Source organism: Megalopta genalis, chromosome 5 (assembly GCF_051020955.1).
Source record: "Megalopta genalis isolate 19385.01 chromosome 5, iyMegGena1_principal, whole genome shotgun sequence".
In the NCBI taxonomy this organism is placed as follows: Eukaryota; Metazoa; Arthropoda; class Insecta; order Hymenoptera; family Halictidae; genus Megalopta; species Megalopta genalis.
The window spans coordinates 9,302,168-9,322,929 of record NC_135017.1 but is presented as its reverse complement, the minus strand read 5'-3'; the positions used below and the strand labels follow the sequence as shown (position 1 = coordinate 9,322,929).

General features: G+C 46.9%; 1 protein-coding gene across 2 annotated transcripts in view; it reads right to left on the bottom strand.

Moving 5' to 3' along the window:
• Positions 1 to 11,043: 11,043 nt before the first annotated feature.
• LOC117220995 (uncharacterized) overlaps positions 11,044 to 20,762 on the bottom strand; it is a 97,965-nt gene continuing 88,246 nt past the window's right edge. Inside the window, exons 5-7 of one of the 2 annotated variants that reach the window (XM_076522514.1) lie at positions 14,324 to 14,489; positions 14,034 to 14,236; positions 11,044 to 13,605 (exon numbers count right to left, since the gene is read on the bottom strand). In XM_076522514.1, the coding sequence (XP_076378629.1) occupies positions 13,579 to 13,605; positions 14,034 to 14,236; positions 14,324 to 14,489 (396 nt within the window). In that variant the 3' untranslated portion in view covers positions 11,044 to 13,578. Of the gene's footprint in view, positions 13,606 to 14,033; positions 14,237 to 14,323; positions 14,514 to 20,762 lie in introns of both variants that reach the window. The other variant, XM_076522513.1, reaches the window with a different exon arrangement.

Genomic DNA, 20,762 nt, shown 5'->3' with positions numbered 1-20,762 from the left:
TCATAGATTTTTTTCGACGATTTTTCGAATCTTTTCAATTTTCACCCAATATTACGAGCTTGTTGATCTATTAGCGAGGTTTAGGCTTGGATTCAAAAAATCGTAGCTTGAACAATTTTGTAGGTATTGATATGAACTAATCGGCATTTGATAGCGTAAACTATATACAATCACAAAAAAAGTCCGCTCAAGCCAGAGATTCATAGATTTTTTTCGACGATTTTTCGAATCTTTTCAATTTTCACCCAATATTACGAGCTTGTTGATCTACTAGCCAGGTTTAGGGTTGCATTCAAAAAAATGTAACTCAAACAATTTTTCAGATATTGTTATGAACTAAGCGGCATTTGATAGCGCAAACTATGCTGGTTCATGAAAAAAATCCTGCCGAGCCTGGATCTTCCACATCTTTTTATATAATTTTCTCTATTTACCAATGTTCACACGATATCACGACTTCGTTGGGTTTTCCGAACGGAATCAGACTTGTATTTAAAAAATCAGACCTCGGACAATTCCATAGACACTGATATGTACCAAGCGGCATTTATTAGCGGAAACAATGCTGATTCATGAGAAAAATTCTCTCGCGCCTGAAACTTCCCAAGAACTCATCGTTAGGCGTGTTCCCGACGGTCTTTCGAACGGCGTCGGTAAAACTGTGAAAAAGCTGCTTCGTTCTTCGTTTATAAAATGGAGTACGCCTGCTGGAGCAACGGTCGTACGATGTGTACGGTAATCCGAATCGTGTTTCGCGAGGTTTCGTTTCTCGAGATTAGAAGTAGAAGCGGTAATTGATGGACAGACGGGCTTTATCTGATGCCTATTCAATAGCGCGGAGTGTACCCCGTCGTCCCCTCGTTCGGTGTCCGGTTAGCTCGGTTTTGTTTCGGTCGGGCTTCCTCCTCTCGCGTTTTACGCGAGGGCGTTGACGGGAGGTGGACCATCGCAAACACTCCCCTGAAGTGTCAGTCTCGCGGATAATTTACGTCGCGGCTTTATGGGAGTGTAACTAGCGGGTAGACCGCGCGCGCCGATAGCCCTCGCACGACGCCTACGTCTCGCTCCGAAGGATACCCTAAGTGAAGACTTCATAAACCTTGGTGAACCGTAGCCTCTGCGCGCCGCTTCCCCTTTTCCTACTTACTATATTTTCGCGGTCACGAGCCATTACGTGCTCTGGGAGCCTCCAACCAGTTCATACCGTGTCAAACCGGCTGACATGTACATACTTGATGACTGTGATCTTAATAACTGTGCATTAAATACAAATTTAACGCTCAACAGAAACTTAATACACTCTAAAATAACGATATTTCTGGCGTAATATGAATCATAAGATAATATTGTAGTTTTAACATTAGCAAATTTTTTTATATTTGAAAGAATAACGTTGCATAAGTCAGAAAATTACGTACGCATATAAAGCGGTATAAAAATATGTATGTAGGTACAAAAATATTATTCAATTTAATTTTTAATGTAACTTACTTAATTGAATTCATTTATATTTATCGATTTGTGACACGCACACACAGACGCACATATATGTATATTACAAAATAAAATAATATATATTATATTATATTATATTATATGATATGATATGATATGATATGATATGATATTATATTATATTATATAATATGATATATGATATGATATGATATGATATGATATGATATGATATTATATTATATTATATAATATGATATATGATATGATATGATATAACATTATATCATATTATATTATATTACTATTATATTATATTATATTATATTATATTATATTATATTATATTATATTATATTATATTATATTATATTATATTATATTATATTATATTATATTATATTATATTATATTATATTATATTATATTATATTATATTATATTATATTATATTATATTATATTATATTATATTATATTATATTATATTATATTATATTATATTATATTATAATATATTATATTATATGTATTATACAATAAAATAGTATATACTATGTATGAAGAAAATAAATTAAAGGCGCATTGGCCGCGCACAGTAACTGGGTCCGCCGCCCAGGTCGTCGTTTTTATGAAGTTCGAAGCATTCGGGTCCGCAATCTGGCCGCAACAGAAGGAATCCTAACGAGAATCGAATGGAGTGCAACAATGGGCAGATTAGGATTGCCTTGGCGGCGCGGTCTTATTCGCGTAGCAGTACGAGAGCACCCGAGGGGTGGGGAGAAAGGCGAAATTACAGGTGACGGTGATCCGAATAGCAAACGGATCTCTCTCCCGGCGTCGCAGGGAGAACTCATGCAGGAAATCGGTGCCGGTGGCTCTCTACTTCCTTTATCTCCGTGTCAGCCGAAGGTTTCACGGTCGCCATTGTCGTGGCCGCGGCGAGACGCAATAGAGGGGGACACTCGAAATCTCGTTTGCAAATAAGATTTCACGGTCCCCCGGGCTATTGGATTTTCGGCGAACCTCCTTACCATCTCTCAAAGGATCGCCGACCCGGCGACGTTCCCGTTTCCCGTTTACCTTTCGGGTGATCGTGTGTCAACGACGCCCACGCCTCGTCCCCCTCGTTACCGTCGCTCTCTCTATGCTCCTCCACCGACAGTCATTCTTCTGACCTTCTTTTGTTCTCGCGCAATCCCGTGTTTCCAAGTATCATTACAACTTGTCGAGACGATACAACCGAGCTGCACTATACCGCGAGCCGTAACCCTGGGAGACATAAATGCACTTGCGAGAAATTAGGGAGATCGTTTATGCGATCGGTTTCTAATTTGTTTCTACAGGAAACCGTGGATCGTCGGATCTCGCAACCTGCGCGCCGACCGCGCTTCGGAAATTTTTCTCTCGGTAACCGATCGCGCGATCCCCGCGAATCGAAGCTTGTTTTGAAGAGGACGGTTCAGGCTGTGTGCAGGATTTTTTGTCTCCGCGGAGAGGTAACATTTTCGGGTCGAAAATTAGGAACAAACTTGACCCACAGAATACGACTCGATTCTGCGTATGGTGACTATGCTTCGTCTTCGGGCACGATCAGCTTTATATTTATCGAGTAGGACACTCTAAATTTCTTTTTTATTATTTAAGAATAAACAAAGTGAAAGAAGAACAAACTTTAACAGCTCGTATTGGATAAATATGAAAATAATTACGTCCGAAAGCAAGTCAAAGGCAATTGGTCACCTCACCGTCTCCAGTATTCCACAAATTATCGTCGCACTGTGACGTGTGTAACTTCAAAGGAGATGATGATCGTCGCTTGAAAAAATTCAAGAGCATCGCTGGAACCTTGCTCAACAAACGTGCGAAGCGTCGAATCGCGATTCCCGGTAGTTCCGTTTCAAAAAATTCCGAAAAATCACATTGCGATCGGCGTGGGTCGACACGAGTTTCGCGCGGGGCGCGTCTCCAAATATAGAAGAGCCGGTTCGGTGTCTGTTAACCTCGGCGAGGTGAAAACGTAATTAAGAATGTAGCTTGATTAAAGCGCGTTGCGCGCCGCGGGACGATCGGGTAAAAGCGAGATAATAACCGAGCGGGCTCCATGTGTGGCACGGTTAGCAGCCCATCCATTTTTCTGGCTGCTTGTTGTTTCGCGCCAGGGGTCCCGGATCGTCGAGGGTCGCGCGCGCGCGCGAGCTCCACGGTGGCTGCCCCTTCCCCCTTGCCCCGCCGCGCCGAAAATCCGGCGAGACTAATCCGGCCCCGGGGCGACGCGGTGCCTCGATATAATCGTAATCGATGAGGCCCGGCACCGCGGAATCGAGGAACGCGGGCACAATGAAAATTCCGAGCGTAAAATGTCGATGTTACGGACGTCAACGGCGGCCGTCCGGAGGTGTCACGGGGCCCCGTGACACCGGGAAACCTGCACGGGGCCACGGCGGACCGCGCCGCGACTCCTCGGGCCCCGTTCACTCTCCGGGCCAGTCATCCCGCTCTCATCGATCTTGTTCGATTATTCGGTGATGGGCGAAAAAGAGAGGCTGACTCCGGCGACGCACAAAAGGAAGACGGCCACGGAGCCGTTATAAATGGAGAGCCGATTTGATTTCTATTAGGCGACGCTTTGTTCCCTCCTCGCGGGGCACCCGCCAGCGTTAATGATTGCCGATGCTGTATTTGTTTTGTTATTCTTTTCGCGCGAAAACATCGGGAATGCCACGCTCGCCCGGCTTCGGATCGTCGTAACTCTGCGGGAAAACATCGGGAAATGATCGATCTTACCTCGTTTTAAACGTCGAAGTCTCCGCTTTCGAATCAAGGTCATTCTTTTGTCGTTCGAACAGTTTTGGTCGATACCGCGGACGGAAATGTGGAAACAGACGCTTCGTGGATATTCTTCGGACTCAAATTTTTTTGGAGAGATCGGACAATTTTTGTTTCCATTGAGACTACACCGAGCTTATAGATCGGAGTCTTCGCTTTCCAACGAGGCCGAAAAAGTTGATCCACGATCATTTCTTGCCGAGTTATCGCACTTTGGACGAGAAGTGTCCTGCCAAGATTACGCTATCGATCATCGAGTCTTGGGTAAAAAAAGTGTCGATATTTGAGCTATTGTAACTTCGCGAAAAAAAATGGCAGGATGGTCTGCCTGTATCCCTTTTAAAGGGTGAAGTCTCTTCTTTCTGAATCTCTAAGTTATTTCACTAAGAAAAAATTTGTTACCAAATAACAGTCAAGAAACTAAAAATTGTGATTCTCGATAATTTTGCAAATTCAAACCACTCCACAATCTTCAAAAATTCTTTTTATGGATCGAGACCACCGTAGATTTGAAGATCAAAGTCTCCTCTTTCCAGCAGGCCCAATATAATTGATCTGCGATTCTTTTCGGTCGAGTTAGCGCACTCGGAACGAAAAATGAGAAAAAAAAGAAGCGTCTTATGAAGAATCATTTGGAGAGAAAGTTCGGCGGAGAGTAACAAGGCTTGGAAATTAATGGGCCCGTGGTTCGCGGGGCCGAATGGGGAGTTCGCCACGCGACATTTCTTACAACCCGGGGCCCATTGTTCCCGAACGATGCACCGACGGGCCCTCCACCCCTCGTTCTCCATTTAACCCCGACAAAATTACCAATCGATCGGCAATCGTGGCGTTTGTATCGGCCACAGAGAGAAACGGCGAGCGGGGAGAGGGGAGAGGTAAGCAAGAGGGCCCTTCTGCCGTTCTCCGTATATCAAAGGTCCCAAGGCGGGACAATGACCGTGAAGAAAAGCTATTACAATCGTGGAACGATTAGCCCGATCGTTTTTTGGCTGCCCCGTCGAGGCGGAATCACGAGGAGGGCATTCACTGGCTTTACGAGGCAACAATGACTGGGCCCATCCACGGGGCCCGGCGCTCTCTATCCTCCTCTATCGCCGCGCCAGGCCGCTCGAACCAGAGATGATTAACACGCTTGCCTACCTTATTCGATCCGGCGAATACGAGCTGCCAACGATCGAACGATTCGGTAACGGGAGGGCGCCGATAATTGCCGTTATTAAACGCTCCGACTATCGGGCCCGCGGTTCGCAACAGTCCCCAAAATCGTCGGACACCGTCTACGTTATGTATAGTGTCCCACCCAACTCGGACACCCCATGTATCTCCCTTATTTTCTACAGCAGACGTAATGTCAGGTAATAAACGTGATCCTGTTTGTAAGGCCCAAAACTTTGGGGGCCCAAGATATTGTTTCTCAACGCTTTTGGAATATTTTTATGAGCTCTACAATTTTCTGGAGAGCAGTAGATTTTTTTGATAAGCTCTAAATCTGTTTATCGAGCTCAACAATGTTTCAGCAAACTCTGGAATGTTTCTGGATGACTTTAAGATTTTATTGGTGAACTCTAGAATTTTTCTGGTGGGCACTAAATCTTTTTGGTGAGCCCAAGAATTTTTGCACAAGCTCCAGAATTTTTCTGGCGAGCTCTAAATCTGTCTTAGTGAGCTCAAGAAATTTTGCATGTGCTCTAGAATTTTTTATTGGCTCTAGAATTTTTTGGTGGGCTCTACAATTTTTTCGGTTAGTTCTAAAACTGTTTGGAGAGCTCGACAATTTTTTGGTGAACTCTGAAATGTTTCTGGATAACTTTAGGACACTTTTGATAAGCTCTAGAATTTTTTGGCGAGCTCTACACTTTTTCGGTTAGTTCTAAAACTGTTTGGAGAGCTCGAAAATTTTTTTGTGATCTCTGAAATGTTTCTGGATAACTTTAGGACATTTCTGGCGAACTCTAAAATATTTCTGGTGGGCTCCAAATATTTTTGGCAATCTTAAGAATTTTTGCACGAGCTCTAGTTTTTTTTACGAACTTCACAATTTTGCTGCTTGGTGTTCTATGTTCGACACAAAGTATAAAAATTTTCTGAATCAATGGAAACAGGCGTCGGCGACGCTGTTATATTTCGAGCGAATGAGTCATATCCAGGAAATGATTTCTTGTATTACGAATTGTATTGCAATTGGCGCGCAGCACGTGTCAATCGATTCGCCGCGGAGCGGAGCCGAGAAAAGTGCAGCGTCGAACGAAACAGAATCGAGGTATGAAAGCATCGACGCCTTGCAGACGCCCTCGTGCTCGATTTCCGACGAGAAGATCTCTCGATCGGTTCCTCTGATCTCGCTGGCACCTCCTCCACGTCCCTCTCCCTCTCTCTTTCCTCAGCTTTCTCCGTTCCTCGCAATCTGTTCTCCTCGAGTTCCTTTTGTCGATCGAGGGGGAAGCTTGCCGTTCGATCGGCAACGATACACGTCCACCGGATTAATCGCATCAACGGCTGATCCTGTTAATCCAATTCCTCCGGCCCGATAAGATCAACCGAGGGGGCAGACCGGTCGATAAGGAAATTTCGAGCGGATCGCGGTACCTTCGAATCGATCTGTCTGAAGGCCGATAAACGTGCTGGTCGATTGTACTCTGGACGAATGTCTGGTGCCGCAAAAACAATTCTAGAGTTCGCCAGAAAATTTCTAGAGCTCGCCAAAAAATTCTAGCGTTCGCCAAAACATTTTAGAGCCCACCAAAAAGATTCTAAAGCTCGACAGAACGTTTTAGAGTACAGCAAATAGTTTTAGGGTACACTAAAATGATTCTAGAGCTTTCCAAAAAATTCTGTATCTTATCAAACACATTCTAAAACTTGCCAAATTATTCTACAGTTCATCAGATAGTTCTAGAGCTCGTCAAAAAATTCGAGAGCTCACCAAAAAAATTCTAGAGCTCACCAAAAATATTCTAAAGCTCAACAAAACATTCTAGAGTTCACCAAATGGTTCTAGAGCACACCAAAAAGATTCTAATGTTCAGCGAAACGTTCTAGAGTTCACCAAATAGTTCTAGGGCACATAAAAAAGATCTAGAGATTTCCAAAAAATTCTACATCTTACCAAACACATTCTAGAACTTCCCAAATTATTCTACAGTTCATCAGATAGTTTTAGAGCTCGCCAAAAAATTCTAGAGCTCACCAAGAAAAGTTTTAGAGCTCACCAAAAAATTCTAGAGCACACCAAAATGACTCTAGAGCTTACCAAACAAATTCTGGAGCTTTCGAACAAAATTCTAGAGCCTACCAAGTGACACTAGAGTCGACAGAAAAATTGTACAGCTCATAAATAAATTTTAAGTCCTCGCAAAAGATTCTAGAATCGAATACTACAACACTTGTTAAGTACAATACGATCTCTCTCGATGGGGTTGTACCACGGCGTTAATGTACAACCTCGACTATCCTAATATTGTTTCCGGACGGTGTTGGAGGAATAGTCGGCGCGTTTCAAGGGGGAGGGGACCGGCGTCGCAGGGGGATAGGAGGAAGAGGAACGAGGCAGAGAGGAGGTGGATCAGCATCGTTATTAATGGGCACGATTACTCGGCGAAACTCGCGCCTTTGTGCGAGTTGCCAGCCTCCTCTCCAACCCTTACCTCCCCCCTCATCCCCCGAGCACTCCGCGGGGCCCACAATACCCACACGAGCATTCTTCCTTTACACCTGTACAAGCCCTTTCTAAGTTATGCGCGAGATCCTCCCACAGAAACAATGCACCCGCGCTGTGCTCCTCTTCCTACCCCGCGCACCTCCGCCAGCCCCCGGCTCAGTCTCGTTTCGTTCGACGGCTCCGTCTGCTCCTGGCTCCCAATCACGATCGATAGCAGCTCTCGAACGTGATTCGTACCAACAATATCGACTCGAACACTCTCCTAAGCGCTACAATGCTTCCGCCGCGATTATTCTTCGCTGCTGCAACCTCTTCGATTTTTCTGCACGCTCTGCAATTTTCCCACAGGTCTCACAATTTTTTTACTAGGCCCCACCGTGTTTCTGTAGGTCCCAGAAAATTTCCGTGGCCCCTGCATGTGTTTGGTGAGCTTCGCAATTTCTTTTAGTAGACATCCGAATTTTTCTAAGTTTTATCATTTCTCCGTTTGTCCGACGATTTTCTGACGGGCCCAAAAATTTGTCTACGGGCCCCACGATTTTTTTGACAACTCCTACACATTCCCTTTAGCTTATAAAATTTTTCTCTGAACATTAGATTCTTTTTATAAACTCCAAATTTTTTTGCGAAGCACATAATTTTTCTTTTGTTGGTTGTTCGCTGCGATATTCGGTCGATCCCATAATTTTTTGAACAACGCAGAAATGTTTCCACAGCCTCCAAAAATTTTGTGACGAGTCCCACAGCTTCTCATTACTTTATATAATTTTTGTATCAACCACAGATTTTCTCTACAGGCCCTAAAATTTTTTTAGTAGGCCCCAGAATTTTCTCGAGATCCCGAGCTCTATAATAATCCTATTATCCCATGATATTTTTGGCGGACCCAAAAATTTGTCTACACACGCTACGATTTTTCTAGCGAGTACTATTCCTTCTCTGCAGGTCCTAGAATTTTTCTGCGAGCCTCGGAATTTTTCTACGGTCGCTACAATTTTCCTACGAATCGCTGTTACTTCACAAGCCCTGCTGTTTATCCGACGCATCCTAAAATCGTTCAGCTTCGCGACAACTGCCAAAATTTATTCGCGGACCCCAGCACAGTGCCCTCGACCCTTCCAATTTTTCCAATAAGCCTCGGCCACGTAGTATCGCAGAGATCGACGCTGTCACGCGGATTGCTCCCTCGATACGTCAGCGATTCTCGGCCAGAGCGGGTCCGGCAAATCCTCAGTTTCACACTCGACCTGAGACTGACCCCTCGATCGCGCGACCCAGGGATTACGAAGCGCCGTGAATCGCTCCATTTTCCAGCGACATACTGTCCGCCGGGATAGCCGGCGGCTCTGACCGATCTGCGAAACGGCGGGGAAATCGGGCGCGGGCCAGCGGCGCGTCACTAACCGAGTAATCGAATCCCTGGACTCGAAGATTATCGACGGCGACGCAATTTTCCGAGTCGATCGACCCCGATTCCGTCTCCGCTTCCTCGAAAGACTCCCGATCCGCCTCGATTCCGAGGGTACACGAGTCGACCTGGATGATCCGACTTTCCGACGCGGCGCGACGCGACGCACGCGGGTTTAATCCGGCAGGTAACCGGGGACAGCTGCGGGGAACCGCAACACCGAAGTCTCCGGTGAAAGCAAGCGTCCCGTTGACTTCGCGCGGAAACTCGCCGGCCGCTTCTTCCCGTGAGAAGCTGCGACCCCCGTGGCCCCGGAAACGGGATTACGCGAAATCCCGGTCACTTTAGGCCCCCCTCCCCTCGGGAGACGATTATCCGACCGTCCTACGATCGGTCCGAGACAGCCATTTTCTAGCCAGCTGACGGGACTTAGGTTCGACCTCTCTGCTCCCGAATCTATCCGGATTCAATTCACCGTGAAACGAGCTCCGGCGACTGAAAACGATCGCCTCGTTCCCGTTTCGTCCCGCGCGAATCCGTCACCGGTTCCTGTATCGCAGTCGATTCTCAGACGCCGTTCGATCAATTAATCTCGCTTGCCGAAAATTTCTCCGCCGGCCGGGCGCGCTGCTCGCCGCCTCCGTTTCGATTTCCGCGCGCCCCGTCGCCGTCCGGACGTCGATAGCTATCTCTCCCGGCCGCGGCGACAAGATTTATTCGCCGCGCGCTATCCGAAGCACCGGTCTTTGATTTACGCGTAAACGCCTCGTGCCGGCCGTGCTGCCAGCCGATAAGCTTTAATTGAGTCGCGCCCGTTAATTAATAAGACCGCCGCGCCTCGGTCGCCGCGGACGTGAAAACGATCCTCGATTTCGCCGCCGGTCTAGATAAGGGGAAGATTACTTACCGATCTGCGCATCCTTCCGCCGGCCACAGGATTTTCTGGCCGGCCCGAAAATTTGTCCACGGGCCTCACGATTTTTTCCACAACTCCTGTAACTTCTCTCGTGCTTCTGGAATTTTTTTACAAGCCTCGCAATTACTTTCCGGGCCCTATATTTTTTTTTAACGAAGCCTAGAATTTTGCAACCGATGATCGGACTCCGAGTTGTTTCTGTTGGTCCTGCAATTTTGTTCATGGACTCAACAATTTTCTACAAGCTCCACAATTTTTTTAGTAAGACCTAGATCCTCTTACTCGTTCGTAGAATTTTTGTGTTCGCCGCAGAATTTTTCTACAGGCGCTAGATTTTTTTTAATGGGTAGTAGAATTGTATTATAGGACCTACGATTTTCGATCGATATTCCTTTGTCGGTCCAACAATTTTTCACGGACTTGAAATGTCTTCCATTGGGCCTACAATTTTTATAACGAATGCCAAACCTCTCCACTAGCTTGTAGAATTTTCGTGTACATCTCGGAATTTTCTTAAGGGCTCTACAATTTTTTTAGTCGGACATGGAACTACAACTCAGCGATATTCCCATTGATCCCACTGCTTTTATGACGATGCCAAAAATGTTTCTACATGCCAGACAATTTTTTTTAGCAGTCCTGTAGCTTCACACTAGTTTATCAAATCTCTCTGTGACCCTTCGAATTCGTCTACACACCGAAGAATTCTTCTTGCCGCAGCCCGAGGAAAGGTGGCGCCGCGGATGACAGGATAGTGACTCGCAGGAGACGTACGTATGCGTGAATTATCATTTAATTTATTTTAAGTTAAAACCTTTTTTTACAACGATATCTTACAATGACGCTTTTTACATTCGAAATTAAAACCGCGACGAAACTGCGCGTGCCCGTCTCGCTCGTTCCTCCCCACCGGCTGTTCCACTCCGTCAGCTCCATTGGGCGGGGCTAAATCACGCTCCGCCCCCAAAATCCCCACTTAGTCCATAGCACGCCTCACACGCTCGCGCGAGCGTCTTTATACAAACACTCTACACGCTACTCCCTAATAATACTATTACGAGAATAACCTCCCCCATTCGCATCCCCTTCCTCGTCCACGTGGCCCTGGACCCGTCCGACGAAGAATCCGGGGGCGTGGCCAGCGGAGAGGTGGGCGGGGGGCGTGCCGGTGTCGAGCGGGCTCGCGAACTCTTACTTTTCAGTCTTTTTCGAAGTGGTTCCTCTGGAAAATCACAAGGTCGCCGACCCCCTCTCACCTGCTCGCTCCGCCCCGGAGCCCTCCCACTCCCGCCAGCCCCGCCCCTTTGGCCCGCCGCGAGCTCGAGCGATCGATCCAGCCCCGACGCACCTTCGATCGTGTCCACGGTCGATCTCCCGCTTCGGGGTGCACTTAAACACGGTGAAACACGGCGGGCAAACGTGTGTGTGTGCAGAGGCCTCTCGTTCGCGGGACCGATTTTTATTCGAGGAGCTCAGGCGGGAAGGTGTAGAAAGAGGGATACGTTTCTTGATTCACCGGAGCGAGGGATCGATAGATAGATCGGTGCGGGGCGGGGGGTTGGTCGCGGCTTGCGATCGATCCTCGTCGATCTGCGCGCGCGCGCACGCGGTCTCCCCCGAAACGGTCCCGACGATCGGCAAACAGAAAGGATCATCACAACGCGGTCTCGAGCTCGTGGTCAACTCGATCTCTTGGCCGAGTCCCTCGCGATTAATTAATTAATTAATTAGAACGATTAATGAATGGAGAATCGGCCGACGGCCGATCGGCGACGACGATAATAGGTGTGTAATAAGAATAATAACGATAATCGTCATTTACGGCTATTAACCTTTTCGCTCGCGATAAATCGTTTTAATTACCATCGCTCGACTATCTAGATGCAAATCTTACGATGCGCAATTAACCGCTAATTTATGCACAATCACTTTTTCCACTCCTCCTCAACGCGTTCTCTCTCTCTCCCGCGGCATTTGCCTCGGGGCCGCTTTCCCGTGGCCCGCGGGGCCATAGATCGATATTCGTTTATACATATATATTTATATTTCAATTTCTCATATATATATAAAGATTTATTTATTTATATATATATATATTTATTTATTTATTTATTTATATATTTATACTCGGTACAATAACGGTACGCAATCTCGAAGATACAAAATTTACAACGCTTCTTTCCACTTCTTTAAACGCTCGTCGGGTCTTTTTTTTTTTACACGCTTCCGGTTGCCTTCCCGTCCAGGTCCGCGCCGGACACTCTTTTTTTTTGGTAGCTACTTCACACTCTGTTCCCATTACGCTCGGGGACTAGTCCCACCTGTCGACGCCACGGCCCCGCTCGAACTCCGCTTCGCGGGCCAGCACGAACCTGTCGAAACTCGCGCGAACGGGGAACCGGCGCGCCGAAAGCGACGAAACGAGCTCAGAAACGACGCGTCCCGGCTCGCTTGGCGAGGTCCGGAGCGGACGGGCCCGATCGGCAGGCTGGCCACGCCCACGCGGGCCCGATCGGAAGGTTAGCCACGCCCACGCGCGGGCTCCGGGCGCTTGAACGCGACCGAATACGAAACTCTGAAGATTGCACGACGTCTCTCGCGACGATTCCGCACGAATAACAGCACACTTACACGCTAGAACGTCCACTGGCCGCCGAGGACCGACTCCGCGGGGCCCCCGGGGCTTCATACCCCGGCGACTTCCGGTCGCTCCTCCCACAATCTATGAACAACCTCGGCTCCGGACGCGACGGTACCTGGTCACACAGGGCTTTGTCCGGGCTCCACGCTGGCTCGCCTTCGTCCAGCTCGGTGTCGCCGGTCCCACGGTGGGCGGAGCCTACGGCCGAACCTCGTCGAACCTTCCCGAACGGCGAATCGCGCTCGAGGGGTGGGCTGGTGGGGGCGGGGATCGTTCGGAAATATTCTGCTTACGGCTCGTATAATATGTACAGTGTATTAATTAGACTCGATACAAGTTAGCTGACTTCGTTTGTACTTGGGGCCGGGGCTCGTAGGCCCTCTGGATTTAGAACTTTACATATTTACACAGCGACGCGGGACCGCGAAAATTTCGGTGGTGGCAGAGGTGGGGGGACAGAGAGAAACGATTGGGAGGGGGTGGGGGGTGAGGGGGAAACGTTGAGAATCGTCGCGATGGAAAATTCGGTCTCGACTCCCCGCTATCTCTCGCGCGACTCTGCCCCCTCCCGGTCCGCGCTCGAGCAGGGGGGCAGAGGGGGGGAGCGCGACTCGATTACGCTCGAACGAGAGTGCCGGGATGCGTCCCGAGCCGGTGGTCGCTCGTGATTCATGTGTACTCCGATCGCCAACCGGTCTGAAATCAAACAAACGTCCCTGGTTTTTCTCTGGAATATTGTCACAGCCAGCTCTCGCCAATGTTGCGCGACTCCGTCAGTCGACGCGTCGTTTCATTCTCCGTCGAAAACTGCTCCAGCGATTTTCTCGTGGGTCGATCGGCTTTCGAGATATTTCGACTTACGTCGGACCGAGACGCGATTCCAATTCGCCGAACGATAAAATGCTAGCCCGTAATTAAGATTGGAATATTCCTGGAACCAATCGAGTCCCGGTAGGCGCGCGACGGTGCGTTTTGAAGGGAATCGAACGACGCGTCGATCGGCGCCGAGAAAACCGCGGTAACTCGTCGAGGAGAGAAGCGGTCGGCCTCGGAAGCACCGAAAGTCGGAGAGAATTTTATTTTCGGCGTGCGCCGTACACAGAGAGTAAATTGAATGAACTCACCATCGCGTTCGTGGTCGCGGCCAGCTGGAGACCCTGAAGACTGGTCATGTGATGGGAATGGGAATGCGAGTGCGAGTGCGGGTGTATGGGGGGCGGTGCCGGTGGCGCAAATCCTTGATGAAGACCTCCGGCCACGCCGACACCCGTGTGATACATGTAATGCTGCATCGCCGGATGCATCGTGTGATGATGCTGCGACGTGCCTGCGAACAGAAACGTCCGACCGTGTAGCATAGCTTCTGCACAGGCTCCTCTCGCTGTTGTCCAAGGGGATCGCCGAAACAACTCACCCATGGGTGAACCGAATCCGGAATGGAACGGCTTGTTATCGAGGTCCAGGTGTCCGCTGGCCTTGATCATGTCGCCCATCACGCCCCCGAGACCCAGACAGCCGCCGGCCTTCTTCTTCTTGCTCTTCGACGAGAGCTTCCGGTTCCGCGTCTGTATGCCCTCCTTCTTCATCGTCAGCGGCCGGTTCACCTGCAAGAGTCGTAGCCAACAATTCGTTGAGTCGAGCCGATACATCTAGCGGCCGAGTGTCTCGCTTAAAGATTCAGTGAACTCGGACGGGCACCACGGTATCACGGGACGGACGGGGAACTTTCGTACGATTCCAGACGACCAGCCAATTAACCAATCCCTCGGATTCCGAGAGACAGCAATCATCAAATCGACGCGGCGCCGCAACCTTTGTCCACTTCTGGCTCGTGCCAGCCCGACTTAAGGATCCCTTTCGGAGTGCAATTGGATCGTTTGGGTCGCTCTCTCTTATTCGAACCGGCGTGCTCTACAGACCGTTCCGATAACAGAGGCGCCATTCTAATCCATTTGCTAGATCATCCTCAAAGAGACTGACGTACGCCTAGATCTAAGATCGTTTGATTTCAAGTGGATCCTCTTTTATTCGAACTGACTTGGTCAAACGACCGTTCGGATAACAGAGGTGGTGTTGTTATTGATGTGCTAGAGCATCCTCCGAAGAATGATGTCTACCCAGACCTAATCCTGGTCCAGTTGATTCAAACGGTCGAACCTTGTTTGTTCGAACTGTCTTCCCAAACTGTTTAGATTACAGAAGTGCTATAATAAGTGCATTGACATAGTGTCATATAGAGATGAGAGCCTGCCTAGAGCTAAGTTTGGTCCGTTTGGTCCCCCAGATCATTTTGATAAGAAAATCTTGTCAAACTGGTTAGATGGTATAAGTGCTATTGTCACTGGTTAGAGCATCCCCTAAATATTAGCGTCTATCTGGACCCAATTCCGGTCCCTTTGATTCAAAGTAGGTCCATTCTTATCTGAACTTTCTTGTCCTCGAAACTGTTTAGATAACGAAAGTGCTATAATAAGCGCATTGACATAGTGTCCCCTAGAGATGAGAGTCTGCCTAGACCTAAGTTTGCTCCATTTGATTCTCCAGATCATTTTGGTAAGAAAATCTTGTCAAGACAGAAATGCTATTGTCATTGATTAGAGCATCCCCTAAATATTAGCGTCTATCTGGACCCAATTTTGGTCCCTTTGATTCAAAGTAGGTCCATTCTTATCTGAACTCTCTTGTCCTCAAAACTGTTTGGATAACAGAAGTGCTATAATAAGTGCATTGACATAGTGTCCCATAAAGATGAGCGTCTGCCTAGACTTAAGTTTGCTCCATTTGATTCTCCAGATCATTTTAATAAGTGCTACTGCGAGTAGCTTTGCTAAGTTATCCCCTAAATATTGATGTCTACCTTGATCCACCTAGTTAATTGGTTAGTTTCTCAAGACCTTAGGGACGCCAAATGGTTTTAGCCTAGTTCTACGCTCGGTCTACCTTATCTAGACCTGACCCTGGTGACTTCGACCCACCGAAAATTGTCTCCAACCTGATCAGTTTAGAGGACAAGGCACTCCCAACAACAGATCCCCTTCTAAAGTCTGAACTCTATCAGTCTCCAAGCCCAGTTTCCCAATCTCCTGTCTTCCTTGACCTGTCCAACGGTGTCTCTTACAGTCCAGCCCCCCTAATGAAGCCTCAACCCCCCTCCTAATAAAGCCTCGGACCCTCTAGCAGCGTCATAGCTCGTTCCAGTAGCGTCACGGTCGCGAAGAGTCTCGTGTAAGGAACATCGGTGATCTCCGAGTCCCGAATTGTGGGTCCAGTCTCTCGGGTCTCACGCGAATTCGGGCGGTATCGCGTAATTCCTGAGCGTGTCGTTGACCGACCGTGTGGTCCTCGACGTCGTCGTCGCCGTCGTCGTCTGGACGTCGGCACGGCATCGCAGAGGAAGAGAGCGAGCGCGGGACGGGGAAAAGGACGAGGGAGGATGATGCCTCGGCCGCCACCTCGAGCGCGGTCCGCTCGCAATACCAGGAACCTTTTCCTTAAGTTGGCAGTTGCGTCACGTCGCGGCAACTACAAAGCGCGCCTCCACCGCCTCCCCCGCCCGCGCCTCTCTCCCCCCGCGCTGTGCATTTCCCTTCCTCCCCCTGGCACCCGCTTGCTCCGCTGCCTCCGGTGCAGCATACCGCACTTGCATACCTAGTTATTTCGTACTTAAGCATCGCACGCCGCTCTAACAACGCCGACCAGCCCGAAAAAGTCTCTGCGGACATTTATCGGGCGCTCGCTTATCGGACGGCTGCTCCGATGGTGAATTCGACTCGGCGGTGGCTTCGTTTCGGGAAATATATCGATCGAGATACGCTGGGAACTGTTTGCATGGGAACTTAACTCTTTGCACTCGAAGCTATTTTAATCGTAAATCTGGAATAGTTTTCTTCATGTATAGCATTTTCATTTGATGAGACGAAGTGCAATGAAGTGCCAAGTGCTTGTGAAATTGAATCTTGTGACACGCGCGATAATTACACTTTTTTAAAATCCGATACGATTTTTTAAATCCAAACTTTGGTGATATAAATAAAAAATGTAAGAATTAAAAAATAATATAAAGAAAAATAATAATATAAAAATATGTAAAAATAATAATATAATAATATATAAAAATAATAATATAATAATATAAAAATAATGAAATATAAAAATTATCTTAGGAAATGTGATATAACAATTTTAGCGGTGACATTTTGATATAGATTGAACATTTTTTGTTACCTCCTGCAAGATTTACAAAAACTTTACTTAGTAACAAATTATTTTGCTTTACATGAAATGCATTTTCACGTAAGTATTATACTCAGTTCCTATACTAATAATTTCCCAGGTATCTTATAATTTTGTCCATCAGTGCATTCGCGACATAGAGCCAGAAGAAAATCGAAAAGATATTGAAAAATTGTCAGCGCCATTCGAATGAAATTATTTTTCACAATTAATCGGTGGGACAACTAAAGTTTTAGTGGCCGGATCAAAACCGAAGTTTCACCTAAAACACAATTTCTTTATTCGTGCGTCAAATTCTTTTTCAAAAAGAAACGACCCACCCTATATCTTGGATATCTATTTTCTTTTCCCGGTTTTCGTCAATCCAGCAGGCGTTTCTGACGGAACACGATCAAACTGATGGCTAGACTGCGGATCTTTATGCAAAATAAACATTTTGTCCGACAATTGTACAAAACAAGAGTTAGATAAAAATGTATTTGTTCCTCTCAAATAGCCAATGTTAGCCAATTTGTTTCCAATGTTCTCATCATTCCGTGTCTCCTTTCTTCAACTTCTCCAATAAACTCGCCAAATCCGCAGTCTACCGATGACCCAAACCCTCTCAAACATCGAAGAACCACGTCAAACTTGATCTGACCGAATGTTAATTTTACAATTTGTAGAGAGAAGGAAGATTTAAATAATAAAGAAGACATGTTTGTCGCAGAAGTGGACGATTCCGCCGGAGAAGTGTCGCAAAGTTCGTCAATTTCGGCGCGTGTGAACAGCAACGATCGACTAATAAAGAGAGCGGACCATTAGGGAGGCAGCACCGCGGTCCCCGGAGTTCGCGGGGGGCCGGTAGGGGGGCCAGTTCCGAGCGATTTGAATACAATACGAGCGGATTTTAATAGGAGCCGAGCGTCGGATCGGGTCCGCTGTCCGAAAGCGCGCGCTAGGTGCAAACAAAGAGACGAGACGAGACGAGGCGACGCGACGCGTTGCGTTGCATCGCGTTGCATCGCGTTGCATCGCGCCGCGCCGCGCCGGAAAGCCGGCGTGGAGGGACTCAGGCGGATTCGAATGCGGATCGATGCGGTCGCACACGATGCAACAACCGCGCGGGCGCACCGATCGCATACGTAATCGACGGATCTTGTCGCGGATCCGCCGACAAGGGGTCAACGAATCAAAGATTGCACGCGGCCCGCCGCGCGTTCGTTCGAATTTTCCCCGGCGATCCTTGAATCGCGATCGGTTCGGGGAAATCGCTGCCGCGGGACGAGGCGTCCGATGTCAATTCATACTTCGGGCATAGTAACGCCTTCGACGCGCCGATCGAAAGAAAGTTTGTCCTTAACCCCTGGGCATCGCAACCGCGAGGCAGGCTCGTGATGAAAATATCGTACATCATCCACTAAATGCGAAGGGGATATTTGTTTTTTTTATTTTAAACAAAACAGAATATGATTCTTCTGTCGTTGAAATGTAGGAATAAAAGTGTATCGGGAATAACAGAGAACGAGAATTGTTTCGTTCTACAGTAATGTCTCCCTAATTGACGCTCAGATTGTCCATAAAAATGGATAATTTGAGAAGAGGAGCCTTGCGAATTCGAGCATTGCGTCTCGTTTTTATAGTTACCGATTTTCAACAATTGTAAAAACGAGCTGCAAGGCTCGAACAATCGTATCTCCTCTTTCTAAGTTGTTCATTTTTGTGCACAATCTGAGCGTCAATTAGGGAGACATTACTAGGGAATTTACTATGGACAGAAAAGTGCTATACGACATAGCTGAGGAATCAATTTTTTTATCGGCTCTCTACAATGTTTTAAACCTCGCTTCCACACACGATTTCATCGTTAAATTGCGGATTTTTATGCATAATAAAAATTGTCTGCATCAATTACGAGGAATGGAGATTAACCCCTTGCCATACTTTGACGAGTCTGACACATTTGTAGTAATAATCTGTTAAGTATGAATAATATTCCGTTCTTTTTAGTCTGAATAAAATTCTGATTTCTCCTCGTCAGTATTTAAATATTTCAGTAAATGTACAGACACACGATAAATATAAATTGTCTTCTTGTTTTTTAGAAATTATTATAATCGAAAAACTTCTAATCGTTGCAACTATGAAGAAAATGGTATGGCAAAGGGTTAAATAGCCAGTTCCTCCTTCCTTTAATCGTTTTAATAGATTGAGAATAATCGATTGTGTTTTTAAATGTCTTTAACCTTTCTACGATTTTAAACTATAAGTGTGTACCCAGTTTTGCCATAAATGCATAAAATCCGCGGTCTAATTGCCACCGGTGCGATCACATAATTCGTGTAACGAATTTCTGCTTCTATGTATAAATTATTTGTGTATAATACAAAGGGCTTCCAGCCTTCGGAGGGCGGACCTTTTTCACAACTGTACTATCGACGATATTTATAACAATTCTGAGCTTTATTCGCCGATTTTTCATAACGTATTTCTGAAAATATTTCTTACAGAATTGTTCTAAAATTGTTCTAATGCAACGGCAATTTACTTGATTTAATTACCGAAAATTGAGCAACCAAGTTAGCGATTTAAACGCTCTCGGCCAATAATAACCAATATTGATCAATATCGACGACCTTGCGACAATTAAGAACTAAAAATGCAATCTGTCAAGCCGAATCGTGAAGATGCAACGACAGAGAAGCTCTGAATCGACCACGATTTTTATGCATTTATGTGACAAAAGCGAGTCAATCAAATGCAGAACAGTGAACGCGTTCAAAGACCTTAAAAACGTGCTCCTTTCAGCTGATTAAAATTGTTCCGAAGAAGAAATAAATGTCTGTACAGTTCCGCGTAGCTTGCAACAAATTCTGGGGATAACTTTGATTTTGCAGAATAATCCGCAGTCTAGTTATGAATTACGGCGAACCTGCTTTTCGTGGCTTTTTTGTGGCGGCTTTTTCTGCGTAACGAGGTTTTACAACTTCCTCGAGCAGGAGAGGCGATCGGTTCGGCGAATCGGCGGCCCGTGACGCACACCTCGGATCGATCCGTGATTTATCCGCGAGTGGTAGGCGCGCGTGATCCGCCTGACAAGCCGGGAGGAAGTGTGAGAAACAGGGAGTCCTCTGCCGACGGCTCCGTTTTCGTTGCGCAGGATCCGAAAAGCTGCTCCAAACGGCGCGACGCGATGCGACGCGACGCGACGCAACACTCCCAACAAAGTTGCAACGTCCCAATCGAAGCGTTAGCTCTTTGTGTAGCTTTTCGAAGCGTCGGAAGTACCTAAAGGTGTCTTATGATTCTTTGAACCAGTTAGATGTGTTTGACGAGTGTACTCGTCACGGGGAAGTGGCAGTACGATAATGTCTCCCTAATTGACGCTCAGACTGTGCACAAAAATGGACAATTTGGGAAGAGGAGATACGATTATTCGAGCCTTCCAGCTCGTTTCTATTGTTGTTGGCAATTCGTAACTATACAAACGAATCGCAAGACTCGAATAATCGTATCTCTTCTTCCCAAATTTGTCCATTTTTGTGGACAATCTGAGCGTCAATTAGGGAGACTTTACCGAATTTCGTGTCACGACGAGTATACTCGTCGCGCGTAAAAAACAGCGACCATTGGCTATTTAA